This window comes from Centruroides sculpturatus, unplaced genomic scaffold (genome assembly GCF_000671375.1).
Source record: "Centruroides sculpturatus isolate CEXI.00-Female unplaced genomic scaffold, Cexi_2.0 scaffold1505, whole genome shotgun sequence".
NCBI classification, from domain to species: Eukaryota; Metazoa; Arthropoda; class Arachnida; order Scorpiones; family Buthidae; genus Centruroides; species Centruroides sculpturatus.
The window spans coordinates 75,180-90,980 of NW_019385739.1; the positions used below are offsets into that span (position 1 = coordinate 75,180).

Here is a 15,801-nt window from a genome sequence, read left to right on the forward strand (position 1 = left end):
AGCAATTTAACCATATTTTTTGCCGAAAATTTAACGCTTTAAAGTGATAATTTTTCTTTTAAATGAAAAATTAAATAGTGTTCATATCCGGTGGGAAATTAAATTAAAAGGCTTTAAAATGCTTCAATCATTAGAAAATGTCTATTTTTAATAGAAGATATGACGTTTAGAGATTTTTAATTAGAATTTAATTATGATAATTATTTAAATATAAACTTTTATCGTAGTTATAATCTTACGAAAAGTTTAGTAAAGCTTTGCAATACTTTTATCGATAAAAGTAGTCTTTGTTTTGAAGCTAAAAATCTTATGTGAGGATCACTTGACGCTATAGAAGAGGAATTGTTTAAGTATTAAGAAGAGTGTAAGGATAAGTACTTCCTGTAAATTAAAATTTAAATAAATATAAACAGGCGTTTATATTTATTTAAGTTTCAGGACTCGAATAAGAGGAAATAAAGATATTTGTTTACAAGTAATTAATGTATAAATGAAAGTGACGATATGTGATTCTTGGCTTCTCCTTTCAGCCTCACCTCAATCACAACTAAACCGTCCAGCCAACCACTAGCGCCATCTGTCTACCTGACTGAGAAGAAAACAGATCAAAGGGGAAAAAACCGGATCGAGTCAACCCAAGCCATCGCTTTTAGCGAATAGCGCTTCGTGCCTGAAAGGGGGGAAGTCATCGCGTCAAGCAGAACGCCCATTGCAACAGCTCTTCTCAATCCTTTCGTACCGTTGCGCGCTGAGTCGGCACAGACGGTTCTGACGGTACTATGGCCATGGTCAACAATTTCAGCAACGTCAAGGATTCCCGTTGGTTACAATTAGAAGTGTGTAGGGAATATCAACGTAACAAGTGCAACAGGCAGGACAGTGATTGTAAATTCGCCCACCCTCCGACTCACGTGGAGATACAGAATGGAAAAGTGATCGCTTGCTACGATTCCATTAAGGTGAGTACTTTACTTTTCTTACAAAATTCGGTCGTCATTTTAAGATTTTTTCCGTCAGTCGTGACTTCAAAGTTACGTGTGAATGCTCTAAAGGCGCTGGAGCGTAGTTCGGCGCGACTTCAAAGGGATTCACGGAAATATAGACGCGTAACGCTGGTTCGATATGTTCTAATTTTATCTTTGCACCTCGTATGTAATTTATTTCCGTCTAATTCGGGTCACTCTCCCGGAATGACCCCTCTAACACTCTTCAAGTTTCGGTTTTGATTGTGGAATCCGTCTCTTTTGCATCTTAAGCCCGAATTTGTGCCCATATCGATTGAGCTTTAATAACACCTTCTGCTATAAGAAAATTTTATTCTAGTTAAGAAAAAAAACGAAGAAATGCTTCATCCGGTTTGTATTTTCATCTTTTTCGTTCACTGGTAATTGAGAGACGACGTTAATCCCTTCTATCCTAAAGTCAGTCGACTGAGAAGTGCTCTTCTGTAACGTTCCAGACGTAGAGGCGCATTAGCGAGCTAATTACTTTCTGTAGTAGATCGGAGACTGGAAACATTGTTTCTGGAAGAGAATACATGCACGACGACAAACTCGGAAAGGTTTTAATAATCGTAAAAGTTCAAAGAGAAGCTTTTACTTCTTGATGATCCCAATCGTAATATGAGATTCGGATTAATGTAGTTTTAATGTTGTAGTTTTCTCTCTGTCTTTCCCCATTTTACAATACTTTGTACAAGATTTTAAAATGTTACAGTTGTTATTAGATTCTTAATTTCCTTCTCATTCCGTTAGTTTTTAATTAATTGAAGTATAATGACGTGTTTGAGGATAACTTAAAGTTGAAATCAAATTGAGAAACTTCTGGATGGAATGAGATATCTTCTAGGAAAAGGGATCACTTCACCAAAACATCTGAACTGTAAGCAGCTTTCTCTATTTTCGAAATGAATTGGACTGTTTAATTCTTAAAATAGAAGCCGATTCGGTTATATCTTTAAAATTAACAGATTTATCTTCTTTGTCAAAGATTCTTATACATCCTGATTTTAATCAAATTGGAGCGGCAATAATAACAAAATTATAATATTATATATTCCCCTATTTTTCTTATTTGATTTTTTTTTAATTTAAACTTTTATTCTGTGCTCAAAAACTAAACAGTAGAGTCGGAAGGTTTAGCATTGTAATTAAGTTTTAAAAACTGAGTTAAGCAATTGTCAACATATAACATATCAAGTTGTTTCCGGCTAGCTAGCTTTGATATAACAATTTGAAATTAAACTATAAAGTAAAGAAAGGTCAGATAGGTCTAACTCATCCCAAGACCCTCATGCCATGCTTTTTATTAGTTGGAGCCGGACGTAGGTAGTTTTCGACTCGGTTTATCCCATGGGGAAGACATTTCCCCTGTGCCTGACAAATCTACTCTGGCTGGATATTTGTCAACGAAGGAAAGAAAATAACAGGATTTCGATCAACTCTGGTCTCACCGTGACCTTTAACCTTTCTCACTAATCGAAAAGGACTCTGGTTCTGTATTTTATGACTACCGATTTGAGCAGATCATTACTTGGATCGAGCCATGCATTAGAAGCAGATCTATTTTCGTCCTTGACAAGATTTAATCTTTCTCTTGTAGCATGCTCGTTTTTCTTTTATTAATCACAGTTCTCGTATTATAATTAAAAGACAGTTTGAAGAAAATAACGAATTATCATAATTCTCATTTATTTTTATTTTTTCTATGAGTAATTTATAAAAACTGCATAAGCTTTCTTTCCCGGCTTTACCTTCATTTTAATCAATTGCATTTTGTTTGGCGCCTTAATTCTGTCGCTTCATCAATTTATCTATTTATAAACATTTATACTTTATCCTTTGACTCAAATTACGTTTACTTTATTCAATACTTTTATGTATTTTTTGTAGATTAACTTTAAATTAAGCTATATCAATCTCGTTTCAATAAATATGATTTTTATCTTGTTTTTTATCTTTTAAATTGCTTTAGATTCATGAAAAATTTAGAAAACTAAACAAATTACCTTAGCTTATCTCTGTTTTCTCATAAAATAGACATATTTAGCGCTTAAAATATTACTTTCTTTGCGTAGTTTAGGCCTAATTCTTTCTTCTATACAATTTTCTTATACTGTGTAAAGACTCAGAATGGTTGAATATATATATACAGACTGAACGAATTTCTTATAAAATAAGCAAATAATCTTAAATCAGTTTGATTCTGTACATACTTTTCTTAGTTAATTTCATTCATTTTAAAAGATTTTCTGGATAAATTTACTATTAACTGCGTATGAAACACCGATATGAAAACGTTTGTTCGGTGGAGTAGAGTGAACATAAATGACTATTATGAAACGATTATCCAAAACTTATCGAAAACCTAAAATGAATCACAAGAGCTTCTTAAGAACTTCTTTGGAAAAGCTAAGACGGATCACGAAATGTAATAATTCTGATAAGTGCATCCTTAAAAGAAAGTTGCACTCAACATCCAAAGAAAAGCAACCGCTGAATTCTTGAGAAACTGCGATCGTAAATATAAAAAAAAAATGATAAATAAATAAATAAATGGAGAGTAGGCTCTTTCTCAGCAAAGATTACAGAAAATTTCTTCTAGAAATAAAACTGTAGATGTAAGAAAACAATTCACTCTCATCTCTCTCTCTCTCTTTCTTTCTAGATAATGCTTCCTTTCTTCATCTTACCTTTCAGAGTTTAATTTTTTTTCTTTTTTTCTTTTCAAAGAAACATTTATTCATATATTTAAAAATATTTTTAAAATATCTAAATAAACAAATTGTTTTTTTTTTCTTTAAATAATCAAAAATATGTTTTAAAGTATATAATTACTAGTGGAAATTTTTGAATCTGCTTTCGCTTCGATTTAAATTTTTATATTCGAAAAATTAATAACATTTTGAAGAGATCAATTTAAAAAGAAACTTTATTAAAATAAAGAAGAATAAAGAAATTATTTGTAACTTAAAATTAATGCACAGAATATAGTTTTATTTACTTTTATTTAGTTTCAAACACGAATCGAATAGCGAAATATATAATTAAAAAGTAACGATTTACTGTAATTTCGGCATGAATTTAGTGAGTTTCATAAATAAAATATTAGTTAAAAAAGTTAGATTTTGTAAATTATTGTTTACTTAAAAAGTTTTTAATTCTCTTTCAAAGATAATTCCCTTTCTTTTACTTTAAAATTTTATACATTTCTTAATTTATTTCTTGTGATTCGGCATAGGTCTCTCTTCGATTCTCTTAGTATCTTTTAGTGGTGCACACATCATAAATTTTATTTCATCTATAAAATGTGTTATGTGAAGTTTTTATAAGTATTTGTGTATTGTAAATAGGTGTATATAGGCCTCATACATAGATTTTAAGTAGAACAGGTGTCTGTTTTACACGATGAGCCTTAAATAGCATGTTATACATCTACGTACTGTAGCTTTAGTGATACTATAAAGCAGAACATTATGTATTTACGATTTGTCAAGGCCTTTCCGTTTTTTCTACAGTACATTATGGTCTAAGGACTCATCCGTTTTTGAGTAAGAGGTCGTTTCTTTCTCGTATCCGAACTAACGAAAAGACGTTACCTATATCCTTATCTTTTCATAGTGAATTTATTTTATGCTCTTCTAGCTATGAAATAGATTTTATATAGTAGCTTATACGTGTAGAAGATCTTTCTCCAAATTCTCTTATAATAATTAAAGGATTCTATTAATCGTTTTATTCCTTTTATCCACCGTTTAGGAACTATAACTAGAAAAAGTTTATAGAAGGAAACAAAATAATAGAAATTGCGTTAAATGAAACTCTCTCTCTCTCTCTCTTTCTAGTTCATTTAATAACAGTTTCTGATATAATTTTAATCTAGAAAAAAACAAAATAATACCTTTTTTTCTGTTGTTTTTTCTCCATAGAAAAAATTTTATATATTTTTTTTCTGAGAAATTTTCGTGATTAAATACTATAATATGATTCTAAGAAAGTGTAAACGAATGTTGTAGATTAACGCTTAAAGCTATTTTAGTGCATCGTTTCGATCAATTTTTACATCTGATTCGATTTACCGAATCAAGCCAATCGATTTTTTTCTCCATTCTCTTAATTAACAAGTAGTGATTGAACGGAGGTGTTACGTTATGTTCTCTTTTCAGCGGTGAGATTTAGAAGTTTTTTTTTTTTTTTAATTTAAGTTAACAAAAAAAACATTACCTAATGTACCCGAAACATTAGTTTTTTATTTGTAACAAAAAATATAGAAGAAAAATTTAATGAATAAATATAAAATAGTCACTCGTTAGTGCGCTCCGAATTGGATTTTAAGTTTTATTGTAAGATGAAACGAAGTTAAAAGTGATAAAAATGAATATTTGATCCTTGGTTAACTTGAAAAATTTATTATTATATAAAATACTAAAAGAATAAGTCTAATTTTTATGTTTTTTTTCCTTTAGTTTAAATAATATTTATCGTTATTTTAGTTAATCTGAGTGACAAAATGAATAGATCTGTGGTAAAACTTTACGTAGAGAATTTAATATTTAACCTTTAATTTCGTTGAAAGTTTTCTTTTAGAAATTATATAAGTTACGGCGTTGTTGACAGAACTTTTTCCCAATTTGCCGTTTCGAAAGAACAAGACTAATTTAACGTTTTTTATTTTTTTTTTCTCTACGAAGATATTTATCGCTACTTTTATCACTCTTAGTGACATTGAATAAACTGATATTAAAGTTAAATTATAAATTCTAGAAGCCAGCAATTAGAAATTATTTAACTTGTAGTATAAATTATATTACTAGCAGATCGTTTTGTCAATTAGAATCAGGCAAAAAGAAAGGGAGGAAAAAAAGTAAACTTGATGCTATAGGTATGTTGGACGAAGGATAAACTCGCTACTTGTTGTCCAGACAGGGTAAGTAATAGCTAGTCAGACACAAATCTTCCGGAATTAGTTGGCCAGTAGACAGATATTAATTGTTAAAGCATTTACTGTCTGTAAACACGTCACTTCTGCAATCATCTTAGTGTTTTCAATCCTCGATAGGAATTGGCTGTTTTGCCGAGTTTCGCAGCTTTCTTTTTGCTTTCCCTTCTCTCTGCGTGAAGTCTTGTCTACCATGCGGATACTAAAATCTAATGGACGATGCATCTGATCTGTTACTACACCACCGACAGGGTTTGGACATCCCACCGCTTTTGGTGCTGACTAATCGCTGCTTTGTTTGATTTGTTCGCTTGGACAGAATTTTCCTCTTTTCCTTCTATCAAATTATAACCGATTATTCTTTCTAATTAGAAATATCTAATACGTAAAACTTTAAATTAAAATTGTATCCAGGTCATTATTTGATAAGAGGGATGGATGATTTCAGCCTAGTTTCGGTTCGTTATTCGTTTAACTTTTCAATCACTCTCGGAATGTGTAAACTAAACTTGAAGTTTCGATAATTATAGAACTATTAGAATATTTAAAAAATTACAGTTAATAATGATGAATATTCATAGTTCATAAATTGAAGTTGTTGCGCTAGTGACCTTATTTTAAGTAGCAGTGTCACCTTTAGAGGATTTTATATCTATTATTTGAATTGGGAATTAATGCTGGGAAGAGATAATTTTTTTAAAAAATAAAGAGTTCTATTGATATATTTACCTTATATAGTTTTTTTGAATTCTTTTAATATTCTGTAAAGATATTCAAAGTGTATTTATAAGTTTAAAAATAAAAGCTATGAGAAATTTTTATACAATGTTTTTCTTCCATTAAGTTTATAGCTGAAGTTTCTTTTGTAAAAAGCAAAAAAAAAATTCAAAGGATATGATCAAAATGTGACGGGAATAATAATTACAATATCCAACTTTAGGAATAAAAATGGCAAGAAAACCTGTCGGGAACTATGCGGACCAGTTCTCTTCCATACAAGCGTGAACTTTGCTTCATCTTGTGTAACTTCGAAATTTTGCATGAAAGGAATCTAGTGTTTACACAACAATTTAAAGTAAACTTCCATCTTAAAGATAAGAAAATTTAATGAGTTCTATATATTACTACGATTTAAATGGTAAAGAAAATTCATGAAATCTTGATTCACATTTTAACATCGTCCAGATAACAGTTATCGAATAGAAAAAATGAAAGATTTTAAAGGTAAATTGCTAATTTCATTTACATTTATTTGAATTTATTATATACAGTATTGACTTTGGGGGATTATTTCAATCACAGCCAACCCGAACAAATTTTAAAGATAAAATTCAGAAAATAAGCAAGATATTTTTACACCGAACTTATTCACATAAGTAAAATATACAAAGGAAAATATACATATTGCAAACATTTAGAAGAGGAGCAAGATTGTATTAAAGGTAGAGAAGAATGGAAGGGTGTTATTTCCGACGTCGGATAGTAGTGCACCATTGTAAGGTGATGCGGAGTGATAACTCCACAACAGTAAATGATCTGCTTCTCTGTCACATTTCACTGCTTTACATAACAGCGTTGTCGCAGGACCAAGTTCAGTACTTGTACAGATGAACAGATGAACGTTATCTACAAGAATGAAAATAGAACAATATATAAATATATATATATTTTGCAAGTAAGATGAAGTTAGAAAGTATGGAGAGGTTATTGTCAACGGAGATGTTGGAATTTCTAAAAAAAAAAAAAAAAGATAAATAAATATTTTAGCACATCATGACTGTGGTAAAATGTTATTTAGGATTGTATCATTTTGATGGTGTGTGCAGCATCTCGAAAACATGTCCTCGGGGCCATCTATTCTTATTTTGTAGCGGTGCAGTTATAGTCTAGCGGAATTCCGCTCATTTTAAGCAAAAGGGCCTGAGGTGAGGAAGATCTGTTAGGTAATTCTCCGTTGTCACCGAGAAAACAATATTTCATCTACCAGCAGCATCGTCTGCTTGGATTAAGAAGAAATATGTCCGCAGATAATGAGCAAAGAGGAAAGTTATCCCTTTGGTAATACAGGGGTCTCTAACATAAGCCGTAGATAGGCAATGGATGGACAAATAAATGGATTTTTTCCTATTCAACTTGATTAATTGCACTTTTCGAAAAAGGTGGGCTTTGAAATGTTATTTCATTAAACTTTTGAGCAAGAAAGGGTTTTTTTTTATTTAAGTACATTTAACGGTTATTAACAGATAAAAAATGTTTCTTTCCTGTTCGAGCTTAGCGTTTACAGAAGGGGAAATTTTTAGTTTTTGGATTTAAAGTTTCATTTAAATACCTTAATTCTGTATTTAAAAACAAGAACGTTTATTTTTTCTTTCGCTTCTATACGAAATTAGCATCTGTGAAATTATCCAACCTATCCTAAAAACCATATTTAGTCACTTTTTATCTTCTCAAAACAACTGCCACTTTTAATAAAAGTAATTTTGGATATTACAGAATTAGTTTAAAAATTCTTGGCCTCTATTCTAAAACTCTAGTCTCTAACGGGTTTAAACATTTTGGCTGACTCTTTTAATAATGTAAGAAACTGAAGTTATTCCACCCACATCACAATATTCTGGCAAAACGCCTCAAACTAATTTGGAAGCTTCTTACTAATACAATTTACATTAAATATAAATTCCTAAATTCAATTTTACTAATTACAAATGCTTAATTTTCTCCTTTTTCTTTCCTTATTGTTATTATTATTATTATTATTATTATTATTATATAGGCTATATATATTCGCATCAAAATTCAGTTAATTTAATTAGAATTTTTGTGTGAATTTATACTTTATTTACAATTTAAAAAGTTCTTTCAAGGTTTACGTAGGATTTCTCTTTAGCTTTAAACTCATTTAAAGTGCACGTTTACTCTTAATTATAATTAAGAAATTGAAAATTAGTAGCTAAAGAAATTAAGTTTGTTTCCGCTTGTTTTAAATCATAATTGGTTACCAATTGCATTTTAAAACCAATTCTACAGAGAATTTTGCAGATAATTTTATTATTTGCATGTAAAAGTCGATTTTTTTATCTCTCAAACCTTGGAATAAAACCATTTACATTTACATTTTAAAGGAATTATTTACAATTACTGTATAAAGTTTAGACGAAGTTTTACAAGTACTCGACTGTTCTTTATCTTTTCTTAAGAAGTTACAAGTGCACTTACGATTGATCAGAAATGGTAAATAAAGGATAAAAATTAACAAGCATCCGACAAATAACAAGTAAAAAGATATAAAAAAAAAAATCGTTAATTGGTAGTTTTAGATCTATAGAAGTTTTGCTTCCAATTAAAACTTTTAGAACTGTTTTATCTTTTTATGAATTAATCATTAATAATATTCTCTTGCTTATAATAATAATAATAATAATAATATTTTTGGGGTTTTAGGATGGAATAAATCTAAAATTTTTGCCTGAAATTTGACAACTATGTTCGATATTTGAGAATTTTTTAAAAAAAAGAATAAATAGCTTCTATTCTTTGGTGAAACTAGGAAATTTAAGAAACATAAAGTTTCAGAAAATATCGAGAGAAAAGTTTTACGATAAGCCTGCAGGAAGCCATAAAAAAAAAAAGAAAAGAAAATTTTGTAGATATTTGAAAATATTTTATAAATAACCCTGGACGTCTAAGAATTTTAATATAAAAGAGCGATACAAGAGCTTAGAAAATTAAAGTATTTGAAAATTTTTAAAGTAATTAAAAATTATAAAGTTTCTAATACTTTTATGTATAAAATAAGAGAATATATAAGTTGAAAATAGAAAGAAAAACAAAGGATTTGGATGTGTTTTTGTTTGGTCAGACACATTTAGTTTTTGAAGAATATTTATTCAATGTGAAATACGAGTTTTCTTTAAAAATCTAATTTTACTCAGAAAAGATTGGCAGAGAAGAAAATCATCGGAAGGAATATCTAACCAAACACCGCATATCCAGTTAAGGAAGGGTGTACAACCTCCAATCAGGTTACTATATTAGGAAAGTGCATGGTTCACCACCGGTCCGAGATAGGTTATCAGCATCACGTGGGGTTCACCATCACTCGTGCAGTATTCATCCCTTAAATTTGGCCTTTGAGTCAACAGGAGACACTGTCCTTCAAACTGACGCCGCATCAGCCCCAAAATCAATTTTCACTCAAAATCAATAAACCACCCCCTACTTTGGCTATTCTTAGCCATCTCGTTTCCTTGGCAACGCAGAAGAGGAGGAGGAGGAAGATGTCTCATCCTCGCGGAACGTTTGTAATTACTCGAGGAGAGGGAATAAGCACAGAACTCTTTTATTTACATAACTGGTCAATAGACTCTTCTAACGTCGGATACCATATTAAGAAATAAATGTTTCTAGCCAGTTAACGCCTGAATAATAGTCGAAGAGTGTCATTTGTTGTGGTAGAGAGACGAAAACAAAGGAGCCGTTTTCGAGCCATAGACACAACACAGTTGCAGTCAAAACAAAATGGGATCGATAATAAAAGATTTCAACCTGCAGGCGAACAGTTGCCTTTCTCTTAAACCCTTAATGATTGGATAAACATTGATGTTTGTCAACTAAATTTTTAAGAATGTATCGTTTAATTTGTTTTACTTTTCTAACGTTTAGTCTTCCTCCTTAAAGATTCCAGTCGCCCTACAAGTGTAACGCCATTTTTTGAGCGTGTCACTCCAGCGACGCATAAAGTTCATAGAGTATAATTGAGCTTGCATTACAATTTTGCGCTCGACACTTTTTAAAAAATTCTTTTGTGTATCACGTTACCGATCAAAGAATACATCTGTCATGCGGAGTAAAAATTGATACATTACAGGGCTTTAATTTTATTACGGTGGTCTATCCGACCTTCTTCTGTGTACACAAGTAATGGAGGTTGCGTGATGGAGCCACTGACCCCTTATGGCGTGACAGGGAACTGTGAAGCACTCGTGACAACATGGAAACGGTCTGTGATCATAGGACGGAAACTTTCAGACCGACGTTTTATAGTATTTATTTTATATGGGTTTATTGACAATATCTGTCATTCCAGGTGTGCCGCTTGGAATGAGATTATGCTCGATCAAGATGGAGATAGACATGTCCCACCTGATATCTAACTTAAAAAGCCGGATACATGCCAGATTACCGTACGCTTTCCGAAAGCTGATGAAGCAACGAAACTACTCTTTCTATCTTCATAAATCTATCATCATTGCAATCAATCGAATTCCATATTTACAAGAAAAATACCGCCATCTCAAATTGATCCAACCGCTGATAATCTTTCGTATCCAAACTTTTATCTAATGCCATTGTAAAGAGTTTCTAAATCTTTGTTTATCGAGTCCATTTAAATAAATTTATTCCAACAGTTTTACTGTAGAATTGATTTAAACGTATTCATTGTAACAACGGAATCTTTACACTCTCTAGGGTAATTATAAAATGAATACAGAGTAAACAAAACTAGCTATAATCATTTAATGCGTTATTTTAAGTTTGCTAGCAATTTTAACCTTAGTCTGAAGGGACACTGTTGCAGACTTTTTTTTTTGTTTTATTATTTGAAAAACTGCAGTCGTATGGGAATATTGCGTGCAAATAGTTGGATGAACTTTGACTGATGTTAGCGTCCTCAAAGAGTTTGAAAAATCGGTAGACTATCTTCTCTTCTCTTTCTTTCGACGTCACGAATGCCTCGACTGAGAATTCTTTATATTGCTAAATTTTATTTTAAAAAATATCAAATTTATTATAAAGATACATGGCCATTTTACAATTCGGTACATTAATTTTTTCGACAAACTATTTTTTCTGTTCTTCGGAATCTTGCTCTTTTTAAATAGAGTCTAAAGCTATTTTCGGATATATATATATATTTTTTTTTTTAACTTTTAAGTATTAAATAACAGTTTCTTATATATATAAAGTAATATTTATATAATGAAATGCTTTAAAATATCAAAACTTTTTGAATTATGAACATTACAAGCTGTATTTTTGCATCGTGTAAACTGTACGAGTCGTAACATATTTCAAAGTAAAAAAGAAAAAAATAACCATTAAGTTTCTCGGTTATTTTAATTTTATACAATTTTCTTGTAGGATCTATTTAAAAGCTTTCGTCTTAAATAATTAATTATTCATTTTACTTGTCAGTTGTCTTGATTAAATTACTCTTTTAATAAAATTTTAACTATTAAAGTTAAAAATATATATATATATCTATAATTTTTTTCGTTTAATAGAAAGGAGTTAAAATTTTAATTTTTAAGAATTAAATAAAAGTAATAAAGAGATTAATTACAAGAATTATATTTGCAAAGTTTAGATATTGGGATTTTTCTTCTCCCGGAATCAAGTATAGGAGCAAATCTTCTGCGAAAATAACGGTTTTATGTGCGCAAAATCCCATACATATGTTGTCATAGAATGAAAATGAGCCTCGTCAACTACAGATGACGTCAATTATTAGGAGCAGATGGAATGAAAAGAGACACTTTATCCAACCAAGACTTATTAGTGGTGAGCACAAGGGGATCGTTAAGAGAGTAGACGACTGGCGCCAATCCTTTCATTTCTTCTTTATCCCTCAAAAATACACGCCAAAAACATGAGGAACTTATCGCTTACGAAATTTGATTTGTACTAACCTCACTTTACTCAATTCGGGAGTTAAGGTCGAAAAAAAAAAGAAAAAGGTGCAGCGACTCAAACGCCCTTTATTACTCGCATACAACCAGTACAGAAAAGGTTAAAGTTCAAATAGGCCGATTTCGTGGAAAGATAGAAGAAGAATGTAGAAGGGGTTTTCTCTATTATTTTTCTACGTCAGCTATACCTCATAATGGCAGGCGGTGAATGGCTAATTGTACAATTATAGTCAATGTGCGAAATCCCTTTATGAGACCCCACCTGTGGGTGGCGGATACTTTGCATCCCTAGTTTGACTGCTCCGTTCGGTTCATTGTTCGAAGTAGATTAAAGTTTATTCAACTCGTTGAACTTTAATGTAAAACAGATGTCCGGTTTTGTAATCTTATTTTATTGACAATGCCCAACTTGTATTGTTGCTAGCTGATTTATACAAGATCCTCAACTCTAATTTCACTCGCAGGTTAAACTGTTAAAATAATCGCTTTTTCTTCTTCTTCTTTTCTTTTTATATAAGCAGGAACCATCGATAAATGTTTGATTCATGTTTAACAACGTTTAACCAATTTTTTTAATTCAAAAATTTCAATTTTCTACACGCGGTGGATAGTCCTTAAAAGTCGATTTTGTCATTGGATTTCATTAAACGGCCTTCGTTGCTAGTTACTTTTTAACAAGAAGTATTAAATTAATTGGTTGAAGTGTGCTTTCTTTGTGTGCTTTACTTTTAAATTAATTTAATATTTAAAATTAATGTTTAACTTAAATTTTAATGCTATACTTTATAGGAATTTAGTATAAAACTGAGATGAAAGTTAAGTTTGTTTTAAAATGTTCAAATTTATTAATCAAAAATTAAGTGTAAATTGTTAGTTAAATGATGATCCTGTATGGGTTATGCCACATCTCGCTGTTTTACATCAGGATTTAGTAATAAATTTAAGTAGAAACACTCGAGACGTTTAAAAATGGAAACTATAATCCAAACTAACTATAAATAAATTTGATGACAGATACAAGGAAACTAAAAAGTTTAGTCTAAATAAAATTACTTATTCTAGGAAAGAAAAACTAGAATAGATATTAAAGGATGCTTTTAAATTATTTCTATTATTATTATTATTATTATATTTGTAAGTCGGTCTCTATCTCTTTTTATTATTGTTTTTTCACGAAATTGCTGTTATTAAGTTTAATTTTTAAAAACATTATTAAAAAATATTTTCTCATTAAATTTATACATATTCTTTATATTAATATTTATTATTATTTATTTTTTTATAGTTCTACTTAAACTCGTTACGATTTTCTTTTCTTTTCATTGCTTGATCCCGTTTACTTAATACAGATTTAATTAATTTTANTCTGCATTGTAGGCTAAATCGTACTTATACGGCATTTCCTTTCGCTTAGTCTGTAATTATTTTCTGAATTTATAATTAAACGACATTGGCTACATAAATAATTTTATTTCTATATATTTAATTTTATTATATTTTAGGTCAAAATTAATAAAGCGTCGTGCTTATTTCATGCTTCATCGAGTTTATGTTGTGCGTATAACATCTGTTTTCATAGGTTCTAAATGCAATATGATTAACCTTAATATGCTAATAATGCGAGTTAACGAATTATTTTGATGATGTTTATACCAATTTTCAAATATATAGATCTTAGTCGCTGTTAAAATTATATAGTTTCAAAGCACTAAACTGAATAAGAGTTGATCTTAACAGGCTTATGTAAATCTAGTTAAATGATAGCATAAGTTTAAACCCAGTTTAAATGTATAATAAATCTATGATTATGAGAAGATTTAGATCATTTAATTGATGAAAATCAGGCTTTAATAAATCCTTTTCATAATTGCTACGGTTTAAAATTTGTTACTCGAATTAAACTCTATTAAATAAATAAATAAATAAATAAAAATTCCATCGACTTTCCTTTTATATTAATTTATCTGAAGAAGAAGAAACAAAACAAGTATTAACTTCGGTTTAAAACAGAATAGGAAAATACAGTGTAAATAAAGATAAAGATCGCATTAAAAGAATCATTTTGGACCAAGTTTGTTGATTTTGGGCTTGGGTGGTGTACACAGATAGAACACATCGCGTTTTCTAAATGTTTATCTGGGAATCCAGAAATCTGAGTTTAGTTTATTTACAGTAGCTGCTTCTGCTTCAGCTTCTTCTTCTTCCGCTGCTGCTGCTGCTGCTATTGGAGTGACGCAAACTTCCTAATACCGTCATCGGTTATTAGAAGAAATTCTTTTTGAACTATTCTTGGATGTTTAAATACCGAAAATCTGCTAATCATGCAAAAAAAAAAAATAACTTGTTGATGTTTTTCATCCCAATACCGAAAATTTTCACTTTTTCGTCATCGACCGTCACAGCTGCTGAATGTGCTTTACTTATAAAATTGGCTTAGATACATCTTTTTTCTTTTAACGGGTTTACATAAATTATTTGACATATTTAATCCAACTTTAAATAGGCCTATATCTACACTACTGGACAGTAAAAGCGAAACATCTATAAAGCAATGACGTCTTCTTGTTATTTCACTTTTCCTGTCCAGCAGTGTATTTATTTAATTTATATATATAAAAAAAGTCTTATTTATTTAAACAAAATTCAATTACTTTTTTTTAGATCTTCGCGAAAAAATTATTATCTTATTGACTGATGTTGTAAATAAATTTTTTAAATAATAAAGTTTTACTTTTCTTATAAATCTGAGCATTTTTTTTAAAAAAATTGTTTCGCTTTTGTTTCGTTTTCTTCAATTAAAGACCATCTTTTTAATTCGTTTCTTTGGCTGTTGCCCAGTTTATATAGACTTGACCTTATTTTTATATAATTTAACTAATATTAATAAATAAATCTTTCGGATTTTAAAATACTTCTGTGTAATTTTTGCATTGTTCTGTATTATTTTTTAGTGGGACGGATATTGCTATTAAGATTTTACTTTCTCTGTCATGGTACATTTAATTTTTTCCTCATTTTTGTCGGCCTCAAAAATTACACATGACATTATATTAAAGTTTACTCGAATGTACTGTACAGTACGTCCATTAAGATTGGCTATAAATATTAAAAACCCTTTAAAAAAATAAAGTTAAATTCCTTTATTTTTTTTTTAATTATTATTAATGCTGATCAA

The 15,801-nt window shown here is 29.9% G+C and overlaps 1 protein-coding gene across 3 annotated transcripts in view; it reads left to right on the forward strand.

Moving 5' to 3' along the window:
• Nucleotides 1–15,801, forward strand: part of LOC111641680 (protein muscleblind-like) — a 129,345-nt gene that overhangs the window by 32,895 nt on the left and 80,649 nt on the right. For all 3 annotated transcript variants that reach the window (XM_023387884.1, XM_023387886.1, XM_023387885.1), the window contains exon 2: nt 531–959. In XM_023387884.1, the coding sequence (XP_023243652.1) occupies nt 780–959 (180 nt within the window). In that variant the 5' untranslated portion in view covers nt 531–779. The remainder of the gene's footprint in view (nt 1–530; nt 960–15,801) is intronic.